At 30.5% G+C, this 20,220-nt stretch overlaps 2 protein-coding genes across 3 annotated transcripts; one reads left to right on the top strand and one right to left on the bottom strand.

The window, feature by feature from the left end:
• Nucleotides 1–5,126: 5,126 nt before the first annotated feature.
• LOC115697935 (polygalacturonase QRT3) lies at nucleotides 5,127–7,846 on the top strand. Of its 2 annotated transcripts, none has more exons than XM_061118863.1 (4): nucleotides 5,127–5,413; nucleotides 5,453–5,703; nucleotides 5,832–6,068; nucleotides 6,596–7,846. In XM_061118863.1, the coding sequence occupies exons 2-4, from the start codon at nucleotides 5,500–5,502 to the stop codon at nucleotides 7,652–7,654; spliced, it is 1,500 nt and encodes a 499-aa protein (XP_060974846.1). In that variant the 5' UTR covers nucleotides 5,127–5,413; nucleotides 5,453–5,499; the 3' UTR covers nucleotides 7,655–7,846. The 2 variants fall into 2 exon arrangements, with proteins under 2 accessions (XP_060974846.1, XP_060974847.1); XM_061118864.1 differs by having other exon boundaries at nucleotides 5,129–5,413; nucleotides 5,457–5,703.
• Nucleotides 7,847–8,258: 412 nt separating this feature from the next.
• LOC133039717 (uncharacterized mitochondrial protein AtMg00810-like) lies at nucleotides 8,259–9,020 on the bottom strand. The gene is made up of 2 exons (XM_061118642.1): nucleotides 8,592–9,020; nucleotides 8,259–8,429 (listed from the first exon to the last, which is right to left on the bottom strand). The coding sequence occupies exons 1-2, from the start codon at nucleotides 9,018–9,020 to the stop codon at nucleotides 8,259–8,261; spliced, it is 600 nt and encodes a 199-aa protein (XP_060974625.1).
• Nucleotides 9,021–20,220: the final 11,200 nt, after the last annotated feature.

Raw genomic sequence — 20,220 nt, 5'->3', positions numbered from 1 at the left:
AAATATTTTCAAATTTAAATTTAATTAAATATCAAAAATTAAGTTGTAACCACTTAATTCAAAAATATTCCATTTTAAGTTAATATTCGAAAAGATATTAACCTAAAAAATATATAAAATATTCCATTTTAAGTTAATATTCGAAAAGATATTAACTTAAAAAATATCTAAAGAATCTTAATAACCAATGCCTCAAATTCCTCAACTTAATTTTGAAATTTGAAATTCAAAAGATATTCAGATTTAAGTTGGTTAGTTGTAGATAACTAAATATCAACTTAAATAGGAATATTTAATGAAAAATTTAAATTAAGCTCCAGAAATAATCTAGATGGTTATAATTCTATATTTAATTAAATACAAGAAAATACATATAGTTTAGCTTAGAATAAAAAATTCTTTAAACTATAATTTTCTTAAATTAATTTCAAAATAAATGAAATTAATTATGTTGCTAATCAATTTCATTAGGTTAAACTAGTTTAATTAACCTAGTACAGTTATTCAAATCAGGCAAATGGGCCTTCACAATTGGGGTGGTTCATGTGAAGGGGTGATGGGTTCAGTATGTCGTACCCACTACTATGGCTCCCAACTCTCACACAAGGCCCAAAAGAGAGGAATTTAACCTTAAAATGAACAACTGTTATTAATTGAATAGGCCCAAAAACTAAATGGGCCTAAATAAAATCTATCAAGAACTATGATAATTTATTTTAGCAACAACAACCTATATGCATCTACAATAAAATTAAACACATAGGCTCACACAGACACACTTTGGATGGGTCCTATCATGTTGCTAGGTCATACACAGATGAAAGAAGTTTGTAAATATACCTGTTACAAATTATTATCTTGACCAAGGGAGCCATAAGATCAATAGATCTGGCAAAAGGTAACCATGGCTATTTGCAATCAAGTAATAATAGGTTTTGAAAACTTACACACAAGCTAAAACACATACTCTTGCAACAAGGTTAGCTGGATAGTTGGATGTAGGATTTATTTAATTTTAAATTAAATTATTAATTTCGAAATAATTAATTAAATAAATAAAATATTTATTTTCGAAAATTTAAAAATAATAAAAAAAAAATTCGAAAAATTTAAAAAAAAAAATTAAATTTAAAATTAAACCTACAATTTTGAAAAATTAGGTTTCAACCAACCTAAATATCATTTCAAAATTTGCTAACTACTTTTAAAATTTAAATGTTATTTTATAAATAAAAATTAAATAAAAAATTAGAAAAGATAAGTGAATATCTTTTTCAGATTTTAAATGTAATTTAAATAAATAAAATAACAAAATTTAATAGTTAGCAAAATATCTTACATCTTTTTAAAATTACATGATTATAGTTATCTTATTTTAAATTTAAATAAGGTCAAATTATTTAAAAAAAGATTTAATTTAAAATATTTAAAATCTGACCTTAAATTTAAAAATAAGATAAGATATAATCAAATTTAAAAATAAGATAGATTATTAAGCAAATAAGATAGATACTAACTATTTTTAAATTCAAATTACACTAATATCTTGAATTAAATTTTAAAAATATTAAATTAATTCATAATGATAATTAGAATTGAATTAGGAATAGTAATAGTATAAATATAGAACTACACAAAAAATTGGAAGTTAATTCCATGAAAAAGCATGAAAAATCGAAGAAAAACGAAAAAAATTGCGAGCTGTACGGACAGTTTTCGCGATCGCAGGAAAATTTCAGCACAACTCCGATTTTTTCGAATCTTCAAAAAATCATAACTAATTCAATTAAATCGAAATTGAGTTCTGTAAAAAAGTAACTTGCTTTATTTTTTCCATACTATCCAATAAAAATAATTCCAGAAGCAGATATTCAATTATTTTTAACGAAAATTCACAAACACCAATCAATCATCAAATAACACTCAATACAACATGATACCATCCAAAAACAAACAAACAATCGTTTTAAAGTCCAAATTTCTTGCAAGTAAATCAATTACCATGGCTCTGAGGCCAGTTGTTGGAAATTATTTTACCAGGATCTTAGATCTACTCACAAGTATGTTTATTAACACCCTAAATATGAACTTTCTAAAACGATGAAATAAACACATATAAAGTTTAGTAAACCTTACATTGGGTGCATCAGAATATAATGACTCCTTCCGTTCAGATATCTAGCCCTTGATTCCTTTCTGTAGCAGAGCATTATCAATATCTGAACCTGGATCTCTTTCTCTGAATCTTTGATGTTGAAACTCCTTCTTGCTGAAAGTCTTTCTTCACGATCTTCCTCACTATGATTGAGGTATCACTTGATGTGTGTGGGCACTACTCATACACTAAGGATTTCGAAATTCAAGAGGAAGAGAGAGAGAGTGGGTTCGGCCAAAGATAGGGAGAGAGAAGGCTCAGGTTTTTCTGATTCAGACAGTGTCAGAAAAAAGTGTAATTTTCCTAAAGCCTTCAATATCTATTTATAGCATTCCACTAGGGTTAGGTTTGAATTATTTGGCATTAAAATAATGAAAATATCAGAGGTAAATTCCTATAAAAGTGGCCGGCTCTACTTAGTGGATTTGGGCCTCACTTTTTGCAATTTTGCAGTTTTATCTTTTCTGCATCTGATTTTCTCAAAAACGCCAATTTTCTAATTCAACCATTTAAATGCCAATTCTAACTATTTAATAACTATAAATAATTATTAAATAATATTGTCATTTATCATATTTATTAATTGAACCATACAAAGTGTCATAATTAACAAATATGCCCCTAAAACTCTTTCTTTACAATTTCGCCCTTACTTAGTAAAAAATTCACAAATAGACATAGTCTAATTTGAGAATTATAATTGATTAATCAAAACCAATTATATGAGTCTTACAAGCAATATTATCTCAACTAGTGCGGGGACCATGGGTCTATATAACCGAGCTTCCAATAAGTAGATCAAGAATTTATTACTAAAATTCACTAACTTATTAATTCTTCGTTGAATCCACGCATAGAACTTAGAATTGCACTCTCAGTATATAGAATGCTCTATATGTTCCACCATATAGACACATCATTAGTTATCCATTGTTATAATCCTAATTTGATCAATGATCCTCTATATGAATGATCTACACTATAAAGGGATTAAATTACCGTTACACCCTACAATGTATTTTATCCTTAAAACACTTGACCCCGTATAAATGATATTTCAGCTTATGTGAAATGAGTACTCCACCATTTATGTTCGTTTGGTCAAGCTCGAAGGAGATCGTCCTTTGCTTACTATTCGCCAGATAGAAGCTATAGATTCCATGTTTATGTTAGCGCTCCCACTCAATTGCACTACCGTGTTCCCAAAATGTACGTATCACCCTGACCTAAAAGTAGGCTTAACTAACAAATCAAAGAACACGAATAGCCTCTCGAGATTGAGCCTAATCATATTAGGATTAAGATCATTTGATCTAGGATCAACTAGGCGATATTGACTTGAATAGATTTTACGGTAAGTTTAATAAATCTAAGTCAAAGTTCAATATCGGTCCCTTCCGATGCATACTCCATGCATCCAACCTGAGCTTTACTTTAACCAATGCTCTGGAAAGAACATAGCATTTCTCCAAATGCAAGTAAACTCTTGTTGTAGATTATCATATCAGTAAAACCCTATGTCTGATAAATCTAGGAAACTTTATTCACATAGTCATGTTTACTTTCCAATGTGTTAACGGCACAATAAACAGGATCAAGTATGTGAAAAGGGTTTCAGATGAATTCATACATTATGTACATATAATCATGAAATAAATAATGTGAACCATGCAACATTAAAAGTTATTTCTGATCTATATTAATAAGTAAATTTGATTATATTAAAATGAGTTTCATTTAAGGCATAAAACCCAACAGTTCGGTAGAGAGAAAATGAGAGCAAATGAGAGAGAGAGAGATAGATTAGAAAAATCTAATAAATAAGTAAAGAAAAAAAAAAAGAAAAGTATTATTTTTATTTATGTTTAATTTTAAAATAAATTTTATAATATTTAAGTTATTAAAATTATTTGAACTAATGAAAACATGGCAGCATGTCTACTCCTAATTGGCACTTAACATTTAAATTTAACAGATATATAAAATTTGCAAACAGAATCAAAGATAAGAAAGATATTAACACCAAAAATAAAATAAAAATATTAAGGATTAAGTGTTTAATAATTGAAACATACAAGAGTTTGGCCATAAATTTCTCTAATAATAATAATAATAATAATAATAATTTATATGTTTTGAAATTTGTCAAATATTATTATTAAATATTATTTGTATAAAAAAATATGCATTTACCTTAAAAGATTATTATGCTTATAAAAAATATTAATTTATGGTTTAAATTTAACAATATTAAAGGTAGGGGTGAAATAATACTAACTTTGGTGCAAAATAATAACTTATTGGTAAACTAATACTAGGAGCAAATCATCTAATTGTTCATTTTTAAATGTTTTGTTGGAGTGAGAATTAAGCTGAATCAGTATCCTCACTTGCTACTTTATTTTCTTCTAGTTTTGATCATTCTCACTTTCCAACCAAAAAGTAAAAATAAATAAAAAAAAAGCTACACAGAAACTTTAATAATAAATAAAAGCAAACTAACAAACAAGAAAACCATGATCGTATATGTAAGTGCATAAGAGGCTGGCATTTCTTGGGTCTTGCCCATCAGATTTAAGTATTGCTGTTGGGATTTCAATCAAAGACTTCTTCAAGTTGAAGTTATTCTTTCTCAATGCATTCTTTTGCTTCTTCTTGTTCTTTTTTAGTGTTGTTATTATTATATCCACACCTACTATTTTGATTAGCTAACCTAAATGACTAAAGTTGGTTGCAGCACTTATATGATCCACGTGTAAATACTACAACATAAATACATTACGTTACAAAATCAAGAAAGAAACCCACTACTCTACAATATCTAGATTCGTGCTAAAAGACAAAATTTTCAAACTAAAACAATATATTTCCTTTTTTTTCTTCGTTGTTTACTATGTCAAACTTATTGAGGTAACCAAAACAACTGAGTTGGTAAATAAATACTTTTACTTTTCTGTCAGACAAAATTGAGAGAGAGACATAAAAAAGGAACAAATCCCTTAAATATAATATTATATATAGATGTACATATAGAGAACCAATACTATGTACATATACGGAATGGTGTATAATGAATGATTCCAATAAGAAAACATTTTCTTAGCAAATCTTAGTTACGCCCTTCTCTTTTCATGTTCCTATCAATTCGCCCTGTAATATTATTTAAAAATGTAAAATATAAATAGAGACAAATTAACACCAAACCAAACTAAAAACCCAACAACAATAGAGAGAGAGAGAGAGAGAGAGAGAGAGAGAGTGAGAGAGAGAGAGAGAGAGAGAGAGAGAGAGAGATAGAGAGAAAATATCTCCTCTCTTCCTAGCTCTGTAGCTTAAGAGAAAAAATGGGAATGGAAAGAGTTGAGGTAAGAGGTTTGATGATATGGTGTATGATAATGGGTTTATTAGCAAACTTGGTCACAACCCATGTCCATGGAGGGGACCAGTCTCCCTTGGTGGCAGCAGCCCATTTTCGGAAAATGAAAACTTTCGAAGCCTCGGCTGTCCCTGTTTCAGGATCTCCATTAGTTTCTCCTTCTCCCTCACAGGTAGGTAATCATATTTGTATATATATATATATATATATATATATAGTGCACTGCATATTCATATTAACGGAATGATGGCCTTTGTTGTTGTGTTCGATTAATTTATATTGGATGATTGGAGAGAACAGGGGGAGAGTCATCCACGAGTGTATCACGTGACATCGTACGGCGCTGATCCGACGGGGAAAACGGACAGTACAGACGCACTTTTGGAAGCAATGTCGGCTGCGTTTCAAGGCCCAACCGAAGGGTTCTTGATGGAAGGGATAGCCAATCTTGGTGGCCCAAGGATCGATCTTCAAGGTGGTTACTACCTCATCAGCCGACCTCTTCGTTTTCCGGCAGCCGGCGCCGGTAATATTATGGTATGCTCCCTACCCTACTCCCTACTTCCACCTGTTTCTAGCTCTTGGGCCTTTCTCATATTTTTTTTTTATTATTATTATTATTTTTCATGAGCATAACTAGTTATTTTGTTTTTTTTTAATGTGAGAAGGAAGAAATCTGGTGTGTTGCTGTAAAGAAATAAAAATATTAAATAAAGTTACTTTGTTTGAGGCCACGTGTCATCCAATTAGGGGATTTGAATTAATTATTATTATTATTACCTATAATATCATAATAAATATGGGGAGCAGGGGTTGGTACACCTCGAACTTCTTTTTATAGAATTAATTAATTTTGTAGTGAAATTCTCATTGTGATTAATTAATAACTTTTTTCTTCCTTACGGTCTAAAGTGGGATTATATTGGGTTTCTCTTGGAAAATCACGTATGTTTGCCAAAGAATATTCTTAACTCTTTTGAAGAGTCAAATTATTTTAATATGATTTATTTTGTGTCATTTATGAATGAATATATTAAAATTGTGACTTTAATTTAACAAAACAGATTCACGGGGGAACATTGAAAGCTTCTGATGATTTCCCACTAGACGGATATTTGATTGATTTGTCATCATCATCATCAACATCCAAAGCTAAACAGAGTAACGAAACACTAAATGCTGAACTTGCTTCTTCTTCATCCTATAACTACGAGTACATTACCATAAAAGATGTAATGTTAGACTCAAACTACAGAGGTGGAGCCATTTCAGTCATAAACTCATTAAGAACAAGCATAGACAACTGTTACATTACACATTTCACAACTAATGGAATCGAAGTAAGACAAGGCCATGAAACCTACATTCGAAACTCTTACCTCGGCCAGCACATCACGGCGGGTGGCGATCCAGGGGAGCGCAACTTCTCTGGTACAGCCATCACTCTGGATGGGAATGACAATGCTGTCACTGATGTTGTCATATTTTCTGCAGCCACAGGAATTTTGATCTCTGGCCAGGCAAATGTACTCTCTGGAGTCCATTTGTATAATAAGGCCACTGGTTTTGGTGGCACTGGGATTTACTTGAAACTTCCCGGCTTAGCACAAACCAGGATTGTGAATTGTTACTTGGATTACACAGGAATCATTGCTGAAGATCCGGTTCAGCTTTTGGTCTCCAACAGTTTTTTCCTTGGGGATGCTTATATTGTCCTGAAATCAGTAAATGGGGTTGCTAATGGGGTCAACATTGTGGACAATATGTTTAGTGGGTCTGGAAAAGGAGTTGAGATTGTTCAGTTGGACCAATCTAGAGGGAAATTTAAGGACGTTGATCAAGTTTTTGTGGACAGGAACAATGTGAAGGGAATGAAGCTCAAGGCCACAGTTGCTAAGGGAGCTGTTCAAGGGAATGGAACATCATGGACGGTAGACTTCAGTGGAGTTCTTCTTTTTCCTAATCAGATTAGGCATGTTCAATACACTTTAAGCACACCCACTGGTGGATTCCCTAACCATGTCCTTCGCAATTCGTCAGACAATCGAGTTGTTATTGAGTCCAATGTGGCCATTCCGGCCAGTGTTTTCGTAACGGTTAACCAAGTACTTGTTCAAAGCTAATTAATGTGCTTCTAATTTCCTAACCTATCAATTGGAATCAGATAGTTTAATCTGCCTCAGCTAAATAGAAGATAAAAACTCTCAATTTAATGTACTACAATCAAAAGGAAAATTAATTGTCTTAGACTATGTTGTAAGGTTTGGGAATATACTCAATAAAGTGTAAAATACACAAAAGATGTTATGAAGAAACTTTCTCTGGTTTCTCACAAAAAAAAAAAAAAACACAAAACAAAAAAAACCACTCTTCTGCTTTGTCTATTCAATATGGGCAACTGACATTTCTAAAAACTTTTCTAAGTGATTTGCGCAAAGTCCAGGTTTGCTTGGCTGTTATCAAGTTTGTGATGGAATCAAAATGCTAATTCCATTGTTTGTTTCCACTGTAATTAATGCCACATCATATATTTGAATAATGACAGAGTTTAAACTTGAAAAAGAAAGAGAGGAAGAGCAGAGTTGTATTATTGCATTGCAGAGAAAAAGAAATAGAGTTTATATACATAGGCCTAAATCAACTAAAGACAACAGACTCAACAACTCTGTAACAGAAATAATACAACAAACGAACTGAACAACTGTTAGGACAGTTGGCACAACAATCCTATGTATCAGCGTCCTTGACAGCCCCCCTCAAACTGAGTGTGGATTTAGAATCGACACACAGTTTGCTTCGAAGATTAGAGAAGCGAGAGCTAGAGATGGGCTTGGTGAGACAATCTGCGATTTGAGCCTGAGCAGGAACATGTTTGACTTGTATTTGATTTTGTAGCACCTTATCTCGAACAAAATACAAGTTTATTTCAATGTGTTTCGTTCGAGCGTGTAAAACAGGATTGGCAGCTAAAAGCATGGTGCTTTGATTGTCACACCAGATAGAAGGAGCTGTAGGACAGTGAATATGCAGTTCTTGAAGGAGAGACTACAGCCAAGTTACCTCTGAAACAACACTTGCAAGACTCTGAAACTCAGCTTCAGTGGAAGACCTGCTGATTGTGGCTTGTTTTTGTGATTTCCAAGTGACCAAATTTCCCCCTAGATAGATGCAATAACCTGTCGTGGACCTCCTGTCATCTGGATCAGATGCCCAATCCTCTTCACAGAACACTTCAAGAGAGAAATCCTTGACTGGTTTTAGCAAGAGACCATAGTCCAAAGTGCCAGCCACATATCTTAAGATTCTTTTCACTGCTGTCCAGTAAGAAAGCAGAGGTTGATGCATATATTGACACACTTTGTTTACACAAAACGCTAGGTCTGGCCGTGTGACAGTGGCATACTGTAATGCTCCAACACTTGACCTGTACAAAGTCACATCTTTGACAAGTTCACTTCCACAATTCGACAGTTTGAGGCCACTGTTCATTTTTGTGTTTTGTGTGTTTATATTTTGCATATCAGCTTTGCAAAGGAGCTCTTGATGATACTTGGTTTGGGACAAAAGTATACCTTCAGAGGTTCGAGTAACTTGGATTCCCAAGAAGTAATTGTTGGAAATATTTTACCAGGATCTAGATTTACTAACAAGTATGTTTCATTAACATCCTAATATGAATTCTAAAACAATGAAATAAACACATATAAAGTTTAGGAAACCTTACATTGGGTGCAGCGAAATATAATGACTCCTTCCGTTCGGATCTCTTGCCCTTGATTCCTTTCTGTAGCAGAGCATTATCAAGATCTGAACCTGGATCTCTTTCTCTCCTTCCTTGAGGCTGATTCTCCTTCTTGTTGATTGGATTCTTCACAATCTTTCACACTATGATTGAGATACCACTTGATGTGTGTGAGCACTACTCTATCACTCAAGAGGTTCGGTTCAATAATGAAGAAGAGATAAGGAAGGGTGGCGGCTAGGTATAGGTAGAAGGCACTCAGGTTTTTCTCTAAAGGAAAAAGATGCATCATCTTTTTCCTGAAGCCATCATTATCTATTTATAGGTAACCACCTAGGTTTAGGTTAGAATTATTTGACATTAAAATAATAGAAAAATAAATGGTAAAATACACTAAGTGTGGCCGGCCATGGATTGTGGATCGGGCCCGCTTTGCAATTTTGCCATTTTGTCATTTTCAATCCCATTTTCTCAAAAACGCCAATTTTTCAATTTAACCACTTAAATGCCAATTCCAATTATTTAATAACTAAAAATTAATTATTAAATATTATTGTCATTTAATATATTTATTAATTAGACATATAAAGTCTCTTAATTAACAAATAAAACCTAGAATCTCTTTTCTTCACAATTTTACCATAGCTTAGTGAAAATTCATAAACTAGACATAGTCTAATTTTAGAATTATGATTGATTAATTAAAATCAATTAACTGGGTCTTACAAGCAGTATGGTCTCAACTAGTATGGGGACCATGAGCCTATATAACCGAGCTTCCAATAAGCAGATCAAGAATTTACCAAGTAAATCCCCTAACTTATTAATTCCTTGCTGAATCCAAACATAGAACTTAGAATTGCACTCTCAGTCATATAGAACGCTCTATATGTTCCACGATATAGATACGCTATTAATTATCCATTGTTATAATCCTAATTTGATTAATGATCCTCTAATAAATGATCTACATTGTATAGAGATTAAATTACCGTTACACCCTTCCAATGTATTTTATCCTTAAAACAAATAGCTCCGTATAAATGATATTTCAGCGAAGTGAAATGAGTACTCAACCATTTATCTCTATTTAGCCTAGCTCGAAGGAAATCATCGTTTCACTTCTAAATACCTATAGAAGTTATAGATTCCATATCTATGTTTAGCGCTCCCACTCAATTATACTATTATGTTCCCAAAATGTACGTATCACCCTGACCCAAAAGAAGGCTTAACTAACAAATCAAAGAACATGTATAATACTTTTGAGATCGAACCTAATCGTATCAGGATTAAATATCATTTGATCTAGGATCAACTAGGTGATATTGAATTAAATAGATATTACAGTAAATTTTAGCATATCTAATCAAAGTTCAATATCGGTCCCTTCCAATGTGTTGGGTTTTATGCCCTAAATAAAACTCATTTCAATATAATCAGATTTACTTATTAATATAGATCAGAAATAACATTTAATGTTGCATGGTTCACATGATTTATTTCATGATTATATGTACATAATGTATAAATTCATCTGAAACCCTTTTCACATACTTGATCCTGTTTATTGTGCCGTCAACACATTGGAAAGTAAACATGACTATGTGAATAAAGTTTCCTAGATTTATCAGACACAGGGTTTTACTGATATGATAATCTACAACAAGAGTTTACTTGCATTTGGAGAAGTGCTATGTTCTTTCCAGAACATTGGTTAAAGTAAAGCTCAGGTTGGATGCATGGAGTATGCATCGGAAGGGACCGATATTGAACTTTGACTTAGATTTATTAAACTTACCGTAACATCTATTCAAGTCAATATCGCCTAGTTGATCCTAGATCAAATGATCTTAATCCTGTTACGATTAGGCTCATTCTTGAAAGGCTATTCGTGTTCCTTGAATTGTTAGTTAAGCCTACCTTTTGGTCAGGGTGATACGTACTTTTTGGGAACACGGTAGTGCAATTGAGTGGGAGCGCTATCATAAACATGGAATCTATAGCTTCTATCTGGCGAATAGTAAGCAAAGGATGATCTCCTTCGAGCTTGACCAAACGAACATAAATGGTGGAGTACTCATTTCACATAAGCTGAAATATCATTTATACGGGGTCAAGTGTTTTAAGGAATAAATACATTGTAGGGTGTAACGGTAATTTAATCCCTTTATAGTGTAGATCATTCATATAGAGGATCATTGATCACATTAGGATTATAACAATGGATAACTAATGATGTGTCTATATGGTGGAACATATAGAGCATTCTATATAACTGAGAGTGCAATTCTAAGTTCTATGCGTGGATTCAACGAAGAATTAATAAGTTAGTGAATTTTAGTGCTAAATTCTTGATCTACTTATTGGAAGCTCGGTTATATAGACTCATGGTCCCCCCACTAGTTGAGATAATATTGCTTGTAAGACTCATGTAATTGGTTTTGATTAATCAATTATAATTCTCAAATTAGACTATGTCTTTTTGTGAATTTTTCACTAAGTAAGGGCGAAATTGTAAAGAAAGAGTTTATAGGGGCATATTTGTTAATTGTGATGCTTTGTATGGTTCAATTAATAAATATGATAAATGACAATATTATTTAATAATTATTTATAGTTATTAAATAGTTAGAATTGGCATTTAAATGATTGAATTAGGAAATTGGCATTTTTGAGAAAATCAGATACAAAAGGTGTTAAAATTGCAAAATTGCAAAGCCCAAGGCCCAATCCATTAAAGGCATGGCCGACCACCTATTGTAGCATTTTAAATTGATTTTTTCATTATTTTAATGCCATATAATTCAAATCTAACCCTAGTGGAATGCTATAAATAGATAGTGAAGGCTTCAGGAAAATTACACTTTTCTTCTGACTTTTTCTATTCAGAAAAACTGAGCCCTCTCTCTCCCTATCTTTAGCTGACCACTCTCTCTCTCTTATTCCATTGAAATTTCGAAATTCCGTAGTGTATGAGTAGTGCCCACACACATCAAGTGATACCTCAATCATAGTGAGGAAGATCGTGAAGAAAGATCATCAGCAAAGGAGTTTCAGCATCAAAGATTCAGAGAAAGAGATCCAGGTTCAGATATTGATAATGCTCTGCTACAGAAAGGAATCAAGGGCTAGATATCTGAACGGAATGAGTCATATTATTCCGCTGCACCCAATGTAAGGTTTCCTAAACTTTATATGTGTTTAATTTATCGTTTTAGAAAGTTCTTATTTAGGATGTTAATAAACATACTTGTGAGTAGATCTAAGATCCTGGTTAAATAATTTCCAACAACTGGCCTCAGAGCCATGGTAATTGATTTACTTGCAAGAAATTTGGACTTTAAAACGATTGTTTGTATGTTCTTTGGATGGAATCATGTTGTATTGAGTGTTATTTGATGATTGATTGATGTTTGTGAAATTTTCGTGAAAAATAATTGTGATTTCGTTTCTGGAATTATTTTTATTGGATAGTATGAAAAAAATTAAGCAAGTTAGCCTTTTACAGAACTCAATTTGGATTTTATTTGAATTAGTTATGATTTTTTGAAGATTTGACAAAATCGGTACATCTTGATAGTTTCCTGCGATCGCAGAACTGTCCGTACAGTTTCGAATTTTTCCTTTTTTCTTCAATTTTTCATACTTTTTCATGGAATTAGCTTCCAATTTTTTGTATGGTTTTGTATATATACTATTACTATTTCTAATTCAATTCTAATTATCATTTTGAATTAATTTAAATTTTTTTTTAATTTAATTCAAGATATTAGTGTAATTTGAATTTGAATAGAATTAGTATTTATCTTTTTGCTTAAAAATCTATCTTATTTTTAAATTTGATTATATTTTTTTTTAAATTTAAGGTCAGATTTTTTAAGATATTTATAATATCTTTTAAGATATTTATAATATCTTTTAAGATATTTAAAAATATCTTATCTTTTAAGATATTTATAATATCTTTTAAAGATATTTATAATATCTTTTAAGATATTTCAAAAATATCTTATCTTTTAAGATTTTTCAATTAAATCTTTTTAGATATTTTGACCATATTTAAATTTAAAATTAGATATTTATAATCATGTAATTTTAAATAGATATAAGATATTTTGCTAATTTTTAAATTTTGTTATTTTATTTATTTAAATTACATTTAAAATTTGAAAAAGATATTTATTTATCTTTTCTAATTTTTTATTTAATTTTTATTTTTAAAATAATATTGAAAATTTAAAAGTAGTTAGCAAATTTTTGAAATGATATTTAGGTTGGTTCAAACCTAATTTTTCAAAATTGTAGGTTTAATTTTAAATTTAAATATTTAATTAATTTTTCGATTTTTTTTTCGAAAATCCATTTTAATAATATTTCGAAATTAATTATTTAATTTAAAATTAAATAAATCCTACATCCAACTATCCAGCTAACCTTGTTGCAGGAGTATGTGGTTTTAGCTTGTTTGTAAGTTTTCAAAACCTATTATTACTTGATTGCAAATAGCCATGGTTACCTTTTGCCAGATCTAATGATCTGATGGCTCCCTTGGTCAAGATAATAATTTGTAACAGGTATATTTACAATCTTCTTTCATCTGTGTATGACCTAGCAACATGATAGGACCCATCCAAAGTGTGCCTGTGTGAGCCTATGTGTTTAATTTTATTATAGATGCATATAGGTTAATGTTGCTAAAATAAATTATCATAGTTTTTGATAGAATTTATTTAGGCCCATTTAGTTTTTGGGCCTATTCAATTAATAACAGTTGTTCTTATTAAGGTTAAATTCCTCTCTTTTGGGCCTTGTGTGAGAGTTGGGAGCCATAGAAGTGGGTACGACATACTGAACCCATCACCCCCTCACACAAACCACCCCAATTGTGAAGGCCCATTTGCCTGATTTGAATGACTGTACTAGGTTAATTACACTAGTTTAACCTAATAAAATTGATTAGCAACATAATTAATTTCATTTATTTTGAAATTAATTTAAGAAAATTATAGTTTAAAGAATTTTTTATTCTAAGCTAAACTATATGTATTTTCTTGTATTTAATTAAATATAGAATTATAACCATCTAGATTCTTTCTGGAACTTAATTTAAATTTTTCATTAAATATTCCTATTTAAGTTGATATTTAGTTATCTACAACTAACCAACTTAAATGCCGAATATCTTTTGAATTTCAAATTTCAAAAATTAAGTTGAGGAATTTTAGGCATTGGTTATTAAGATTCTTTAGATATTTTTAAGTTAATATCTTTTCGAATATTAACTTAAAATGGAATATTTTCAAATTAAGTGGTTACAACTTAATTTTTGATATTTAATTAAATTTAAATTTGAAAAATATTTAAGTTCTAGATTTTTTCTAATACAACTTAAATTAGATATTTTTTTTTCAAATTTTGTGGAAAAGATACTTAGTCAAATAAGATATTTTCTAGATAGTTATTTCTAGACTACTTATTATTTCTAATATTAAATAGGAAAATATTATACATTGTGAAATTAATTATTTAAATAATTAATTTTGGTACAATTTATTTTAAGTATATTTTTTCTAGTATTAAACTAGAAATTAATAATTAAGCCTTCTCTACACTTAATTATTTATTTCTTGAATTTAATACATTTAATTAATTTGAAAATTAAATATCTAAGTTGATTTTTATCATCATACTTAAATATTTCTTTTTCATGACATTTAATTAAATAGAAAATTATTTTTAGTTGAAATTTAATTTTTCAACTAAATTTAAATAATTTTCAAAATATATTTTTTCTTTATTTTATTAATCAATTTTCGAAATTGCATTTCTTAAATGCTAGAATTTCGAATTTTATCTTGAAAAATAGATTAAGTTGTAAATTAATTATTTATTTTAATTAATTCTTGGATCAACTTAAATCAATGATTTTTTTCATTTATTGATTAATTTAAAATAAATTGAATTAAAGTATATTATTAGAAATTGAATTAATTAGTCAAAGGAAAATCTAGATAGGTGATATTTTTGCTTGAAGTATTTTTCTAGTGTATTTAATTAAATAGAAAATTAATATTTAAGTTGATATTCATCATCATACTTAAATATTTGAAATTTTTCTTATATATTTAATTAAATAGGAAAATTATATTTTTTGTTGTAAATTAATTTTATTAATTAATTTTGGGCCAACATTAAATTAGAATAATTTTTCCAGGATTTATTTTTTATTTTAATATGCATTTTTCGAAAATTGTATTCTTATATACTTTAATTTTTCGAAATGCAATATATATTTATAGAAAATTAAATTTGAGTTGTAAATTAATTTAAATTAATTTTGTAACAACTTAAATATTTTTTCTTCTAAATATTTATTGGAAATTATTACTAAGATGGAAATAATTCATGTTATTTTCATATCCATCTAAGTAAAATTTATAAATATTAAATTAAAATTTATATTTAGAATTTTTCATTCTAAATTAGAAATTTTAATTAAATAAATATATATTTAAAATAAATAGAATAAATAAAGAGAATAAAAGAAAATACAACTCTTTTTAAATAATGAGCTTTATTATCAAGAGACATTCGATCTCCATTGTGGGTTTTACACCGCGTTTGTTTTAGTGAGTAATCCTCCCTAATGGAGGAACGTTCATTAGCAATTTCGCACCGTTTAACCTCGCATGATAAGTAGTTTGTAAGTGTTTTGTATGGTATGGATCACCCTAATGGTGGCGACCATACTTGACTTGTAAATTATGAAACAATGGTGGAAGCTCATAAGATAGAATTGCCTTGACTCTCGCCTAAACGGGACAACGCTGAATTCCAATCTTGATCGAATAAAAGGTTGCTAGAATGGTTATCATTTTAGATGAGCTGACAACTCTATTCAATGGATGATGCTTTGACTCTCGCCTAAACGGGACAATTTGTATCGGTTGTTGAAAAACCTTGGAAATTATTTAGGATTGTAAGTTTTAGTATTTTCACTTGTCATTCCTACTTGCTATATGCTTATAATTTCTGAATTATGTATGAATTTATATTGAACCATGTTATTTTCTGTTATTAAGTTGTAGTTTAATTTCGAATCTTCATTGTTGGTCTAACATGTTTGTTTTTCTAATGAGATAAATCCCTAATGGATTTTCACCATTAGACATACATAATAGTGTAAGATCTCGAAAGATAAATATTGTATATGCGACATCTAGCTGTTCATCAATTGATGACACCTTACACTAGTATTTTACGATATGAAACAAGAAGATTGTATAAATAAGATTACTTTGACTTTCGCTAATCGAAGCATCGTTGGATTCTTATTTATAATCGAAATTATCCTAATTCCTCTTCGCTTATTCATTTCGAATTAGCTCCATAATATATCATTGGATGAATGGTCTATAAATCATTTCATGTCATTATATTTTCTCTTAAGAAATTAAATGACGCTTATGATTATAATCCCGAAATTCTATTCCCAATTGATATAAATCCTCAATCTTAGAAATCTCCTACTTGTATGGGCAAATCAGACTTAGAGTTATATTAGTAGTCTTTGGTCCAAGAAAGAATTACTCATTATATTTGGTTGAATTTAAGTCTTTGACTTTAATTTTAGAATCCAAACAGAAATTTTCTTATATTTCTAATTCCAGAATACAATACAGTTACACTTTCTCAAGTGTTTAATATCCATCTTTTATTTATGGATTAAAACTGTATGGAATATGAGTTAGGTATTCTATGACCAGGATCCACTTGCAGTATTCTAAGAACTCTTTGATGTAACTATACCTAAGTCATCAAAACGACACAACCACATTTTTCTTAATCTATGGCATTTGTATCTTGTTCATAGTGGATTTGACAAGATCAATCTCTGCAAAGAGTTAATATGCCTATATCCACTGAAAGTAGTTCATCTCATTCGCAGATGGATGTACATTCAGGGGTGGATATGAGTTTTTCGTTGTATTCTTAAAACGATCACTCTAGATTATACCTTTTAGCAAAGAAATTTGAAATGTTTGAAAAATTTCATTAATTTCTAGCAATGGTTAAAACCATTAAGGTCAGTGGTTAAAGATCTTGCGAACTGATAGGGGTGGAGAAATAGTTAGTAGATATGCAGTTCAAAGATCATTAAATTGTTTTTTGAATTATATCCAAACTTACCTCCCCAGAAATTTCGAGTTGCATGTTGATGATTAGTTACTAGTCGTTGCCTAAATCCTTCTATGGTAATACAATTTCAGAATGATGTAATGTTTGTCTACTTAATGTAAATCATTACTAGATTCATGGATGACCTAATCAAAATCTTAAGAAAAGCTAGAACTGTTAACCATGGTTTGTTAGCTATTCTAAGTGATTAGGGGTGGACCATCCCATTGTCAATAGATAAGAAAGTGTTTGTTCAAACAAATACTACTTTTCTAAGAAAATGACTAAGTCTGAAAAACAAGTAGCAAATAAAGGAGATATTTAATTCTTGATTCCAAAAGTGTTCTATCATCTTATATAATATATGATGATCCCACTGCCTCTGTTGTCTTGTCACAACCAAAGAGGTTAATACCATTTAGTTTTCTTCGACATAATTCACGGTACCTCGTCGTAGTGGGAGAGTTTCTAGGAACTCACCTTCTTATGACTTGGGAGATACTAGTGATTAAAATCCATTGTGAGTTTAAACAAGTAATGGATTGTCAAGATAAGAAACTAAGAAGAAAGCCAATAGAACTATGGTTTAATCCATTCACATGGAATAACCTAAAGTTTTCTATTACAAGGACATAAAAGGAAATTTTAGTTAATAAGTCCATTCAATGGACTTAACAAAACTTCCTGTTCCTAGTATTATAGGTTTGAGTTTATTTAAACCTATGGCTTGTGGTATACCTGGTAATTACTTACTCTAATGCAAGCAACTTACTTTAGTAAGATGCTGAAGCATTTTCTTTCTAATGGCAATCTATAGAAGCTTCACAACTTCTTAGGTATAGATTTTATTTATTTAAGGAAAAGTCTTAACTATTCCAGAAAAGATAAAGCCATGAAAGAATTTCTTACATCAACAGTGAGAGGTCTTAGATATGCTTTTGTATGCCTTAGACCAGACACCTGCTGTTGAGTGGGAGTAATGAGTAGGTATCAGATTAATCCAGGAGAAGAACATTGGAAGACAATCAAGTAAATCTTAAGATAAAGAAGAGGAACTATATGTTAGTCTATAAGGGTGTGTTTAAAACTCTTAGACTACACCATATCAGATTTCGAAATTTGCCTTAGTGCTAGAAAATCTTTCTGATAAGATGGTGATTACTCTGGGGGTGGAATAGTGATTTTGGAGAAGTGTAAAAACCTATCTGAAGTCTCTAGGTTTACCAGAGAGGGACTGAATGTTAAAGCTGCAGGAAAGGTACTTATTTAGTCTAAGGAAAGTTCTATACATCTTTGGCACCATTCCAAATTGCCTTAAACTACTAGTGTTAATTTCCTGATTAACCAAAAGTAGTAGCCAAAGGTATCGAATCCAGTATCCCAAGAGAGTAGACATATAGAGAGGAATTTCACATTATCAATGATTTTGTGATTAAAGGAAGAGTAATGATGGAGAAAAGGTTGTGGTTAATTCAACCTTTCAGATCCTATTACGAGGAGTTTACTACTACTACACTTGATTTGTATATCAAGGTGTTGAGATTATTTGAAACGCACTTTTTGTTTTATATTAGTGCAAGTGGGAGTTTGTTGGGTTTTATGCCCTAAATAAAACTCATTTCAATATAATCAGATTTACTTATTAATATAGATCAGAAATAACATTTAATGTTGCATGGTTCACATGATTTATTTCATGATTATATGTACATAATGTATAAATTCATCTGAAACCCTTTTCACATACTTGATCCTGTTTATTGTGCCGTCAACACATTGGAAAGTAAACATGACTATGTGAATAAAGTTTCCTAGATTTATCAGACACAGGGTTTTACTGATGTGATAATCTACAACAAGAGTTTACTTGCATTTGGAGAAGTGCTATGTTCTTTCCAGAACATTGGTTAAAGTAAAGCTCAGGTTGGATGCATGGAGTATGCATCGGAAGGGACCGATATTGAACTTTGACTTAGATTTATTAAACTTACCGTAACATCTATTCAAGTCAATATCGCCTAGTTGATCCTAGATCAAATGATCTTAATCCTGTTACGATTAGGCTCATTCTTGAAAGGCTATTCGTGTTCCTTGAATTGTTAGTTAAGCCTACCTTTTGGTCAGGGTGATACGTACTTTTTGGGAACACGGTAGTGCAATTGAGTGGGAGCGCTATCATAAACATGGAATCTATAGCTTCTATCTGGCGAATAGTAAGCAAAGGATGATCTCCTTCGAGCTTGACCAAACGAACATAAATGGTGGAGTACTCATTTCACATAAGCTGAAATATCATTTATACGGGGTCAAGTGTTTTAAGGAATAAATACATTGTAGGGTGTAACGGTAATTTAATCCCTTTACAGTGTAGATCATTCATATAGAGGATCATTGATCACATTAGGATTATAACAATGGATAACTAATGATGTGTCTATATGGTGGAGCATATAGAGTATTCTATATAACTGAGAGTGCAATTCTAAGTTCTATGCGTGGATTCAACGAAGAATTAATAAGTTAGTGAATTTTAGTGCTAAATTCTTGATCTACTTATTGGAAGCTCGGTTATATAGACTCATGGTCCCCCCACTAGTTGAGATAATATTGCTTGTAAGACTCATGTAATTGGTTTTGATTAATCAATTATAATTCTCAAATTAGACTATGTCTTTTTGTGAATTTTTCACTAAGTAAGGGCAAAATTGTAAAGAAAGAGTTTATAGGGGCATATTTGTTAATTGTGATACTTTGTATGGTTCATTT

Source organism: Cannabis sativa, chromosome 7 (assembly GCF_029168945.1).
Source record: "Cannabis sativa cultivar Pink pepper isolate KNU-18-1 chromosome 7, ASM2916894v1, whole genome shotgun sequence".
Lineage (NCBI taxonomy): Eukaryota > Viridiplantae > Streptophyta > Magnoliopsida > Rosales > Cannabaceae > Cannabis > Cannabis sativa.
The sequence above is the reverse complement of the archived record's forward strand: the minus strand, read 5'-3'. Positions and strand labels throughout refer to the sequence as shown.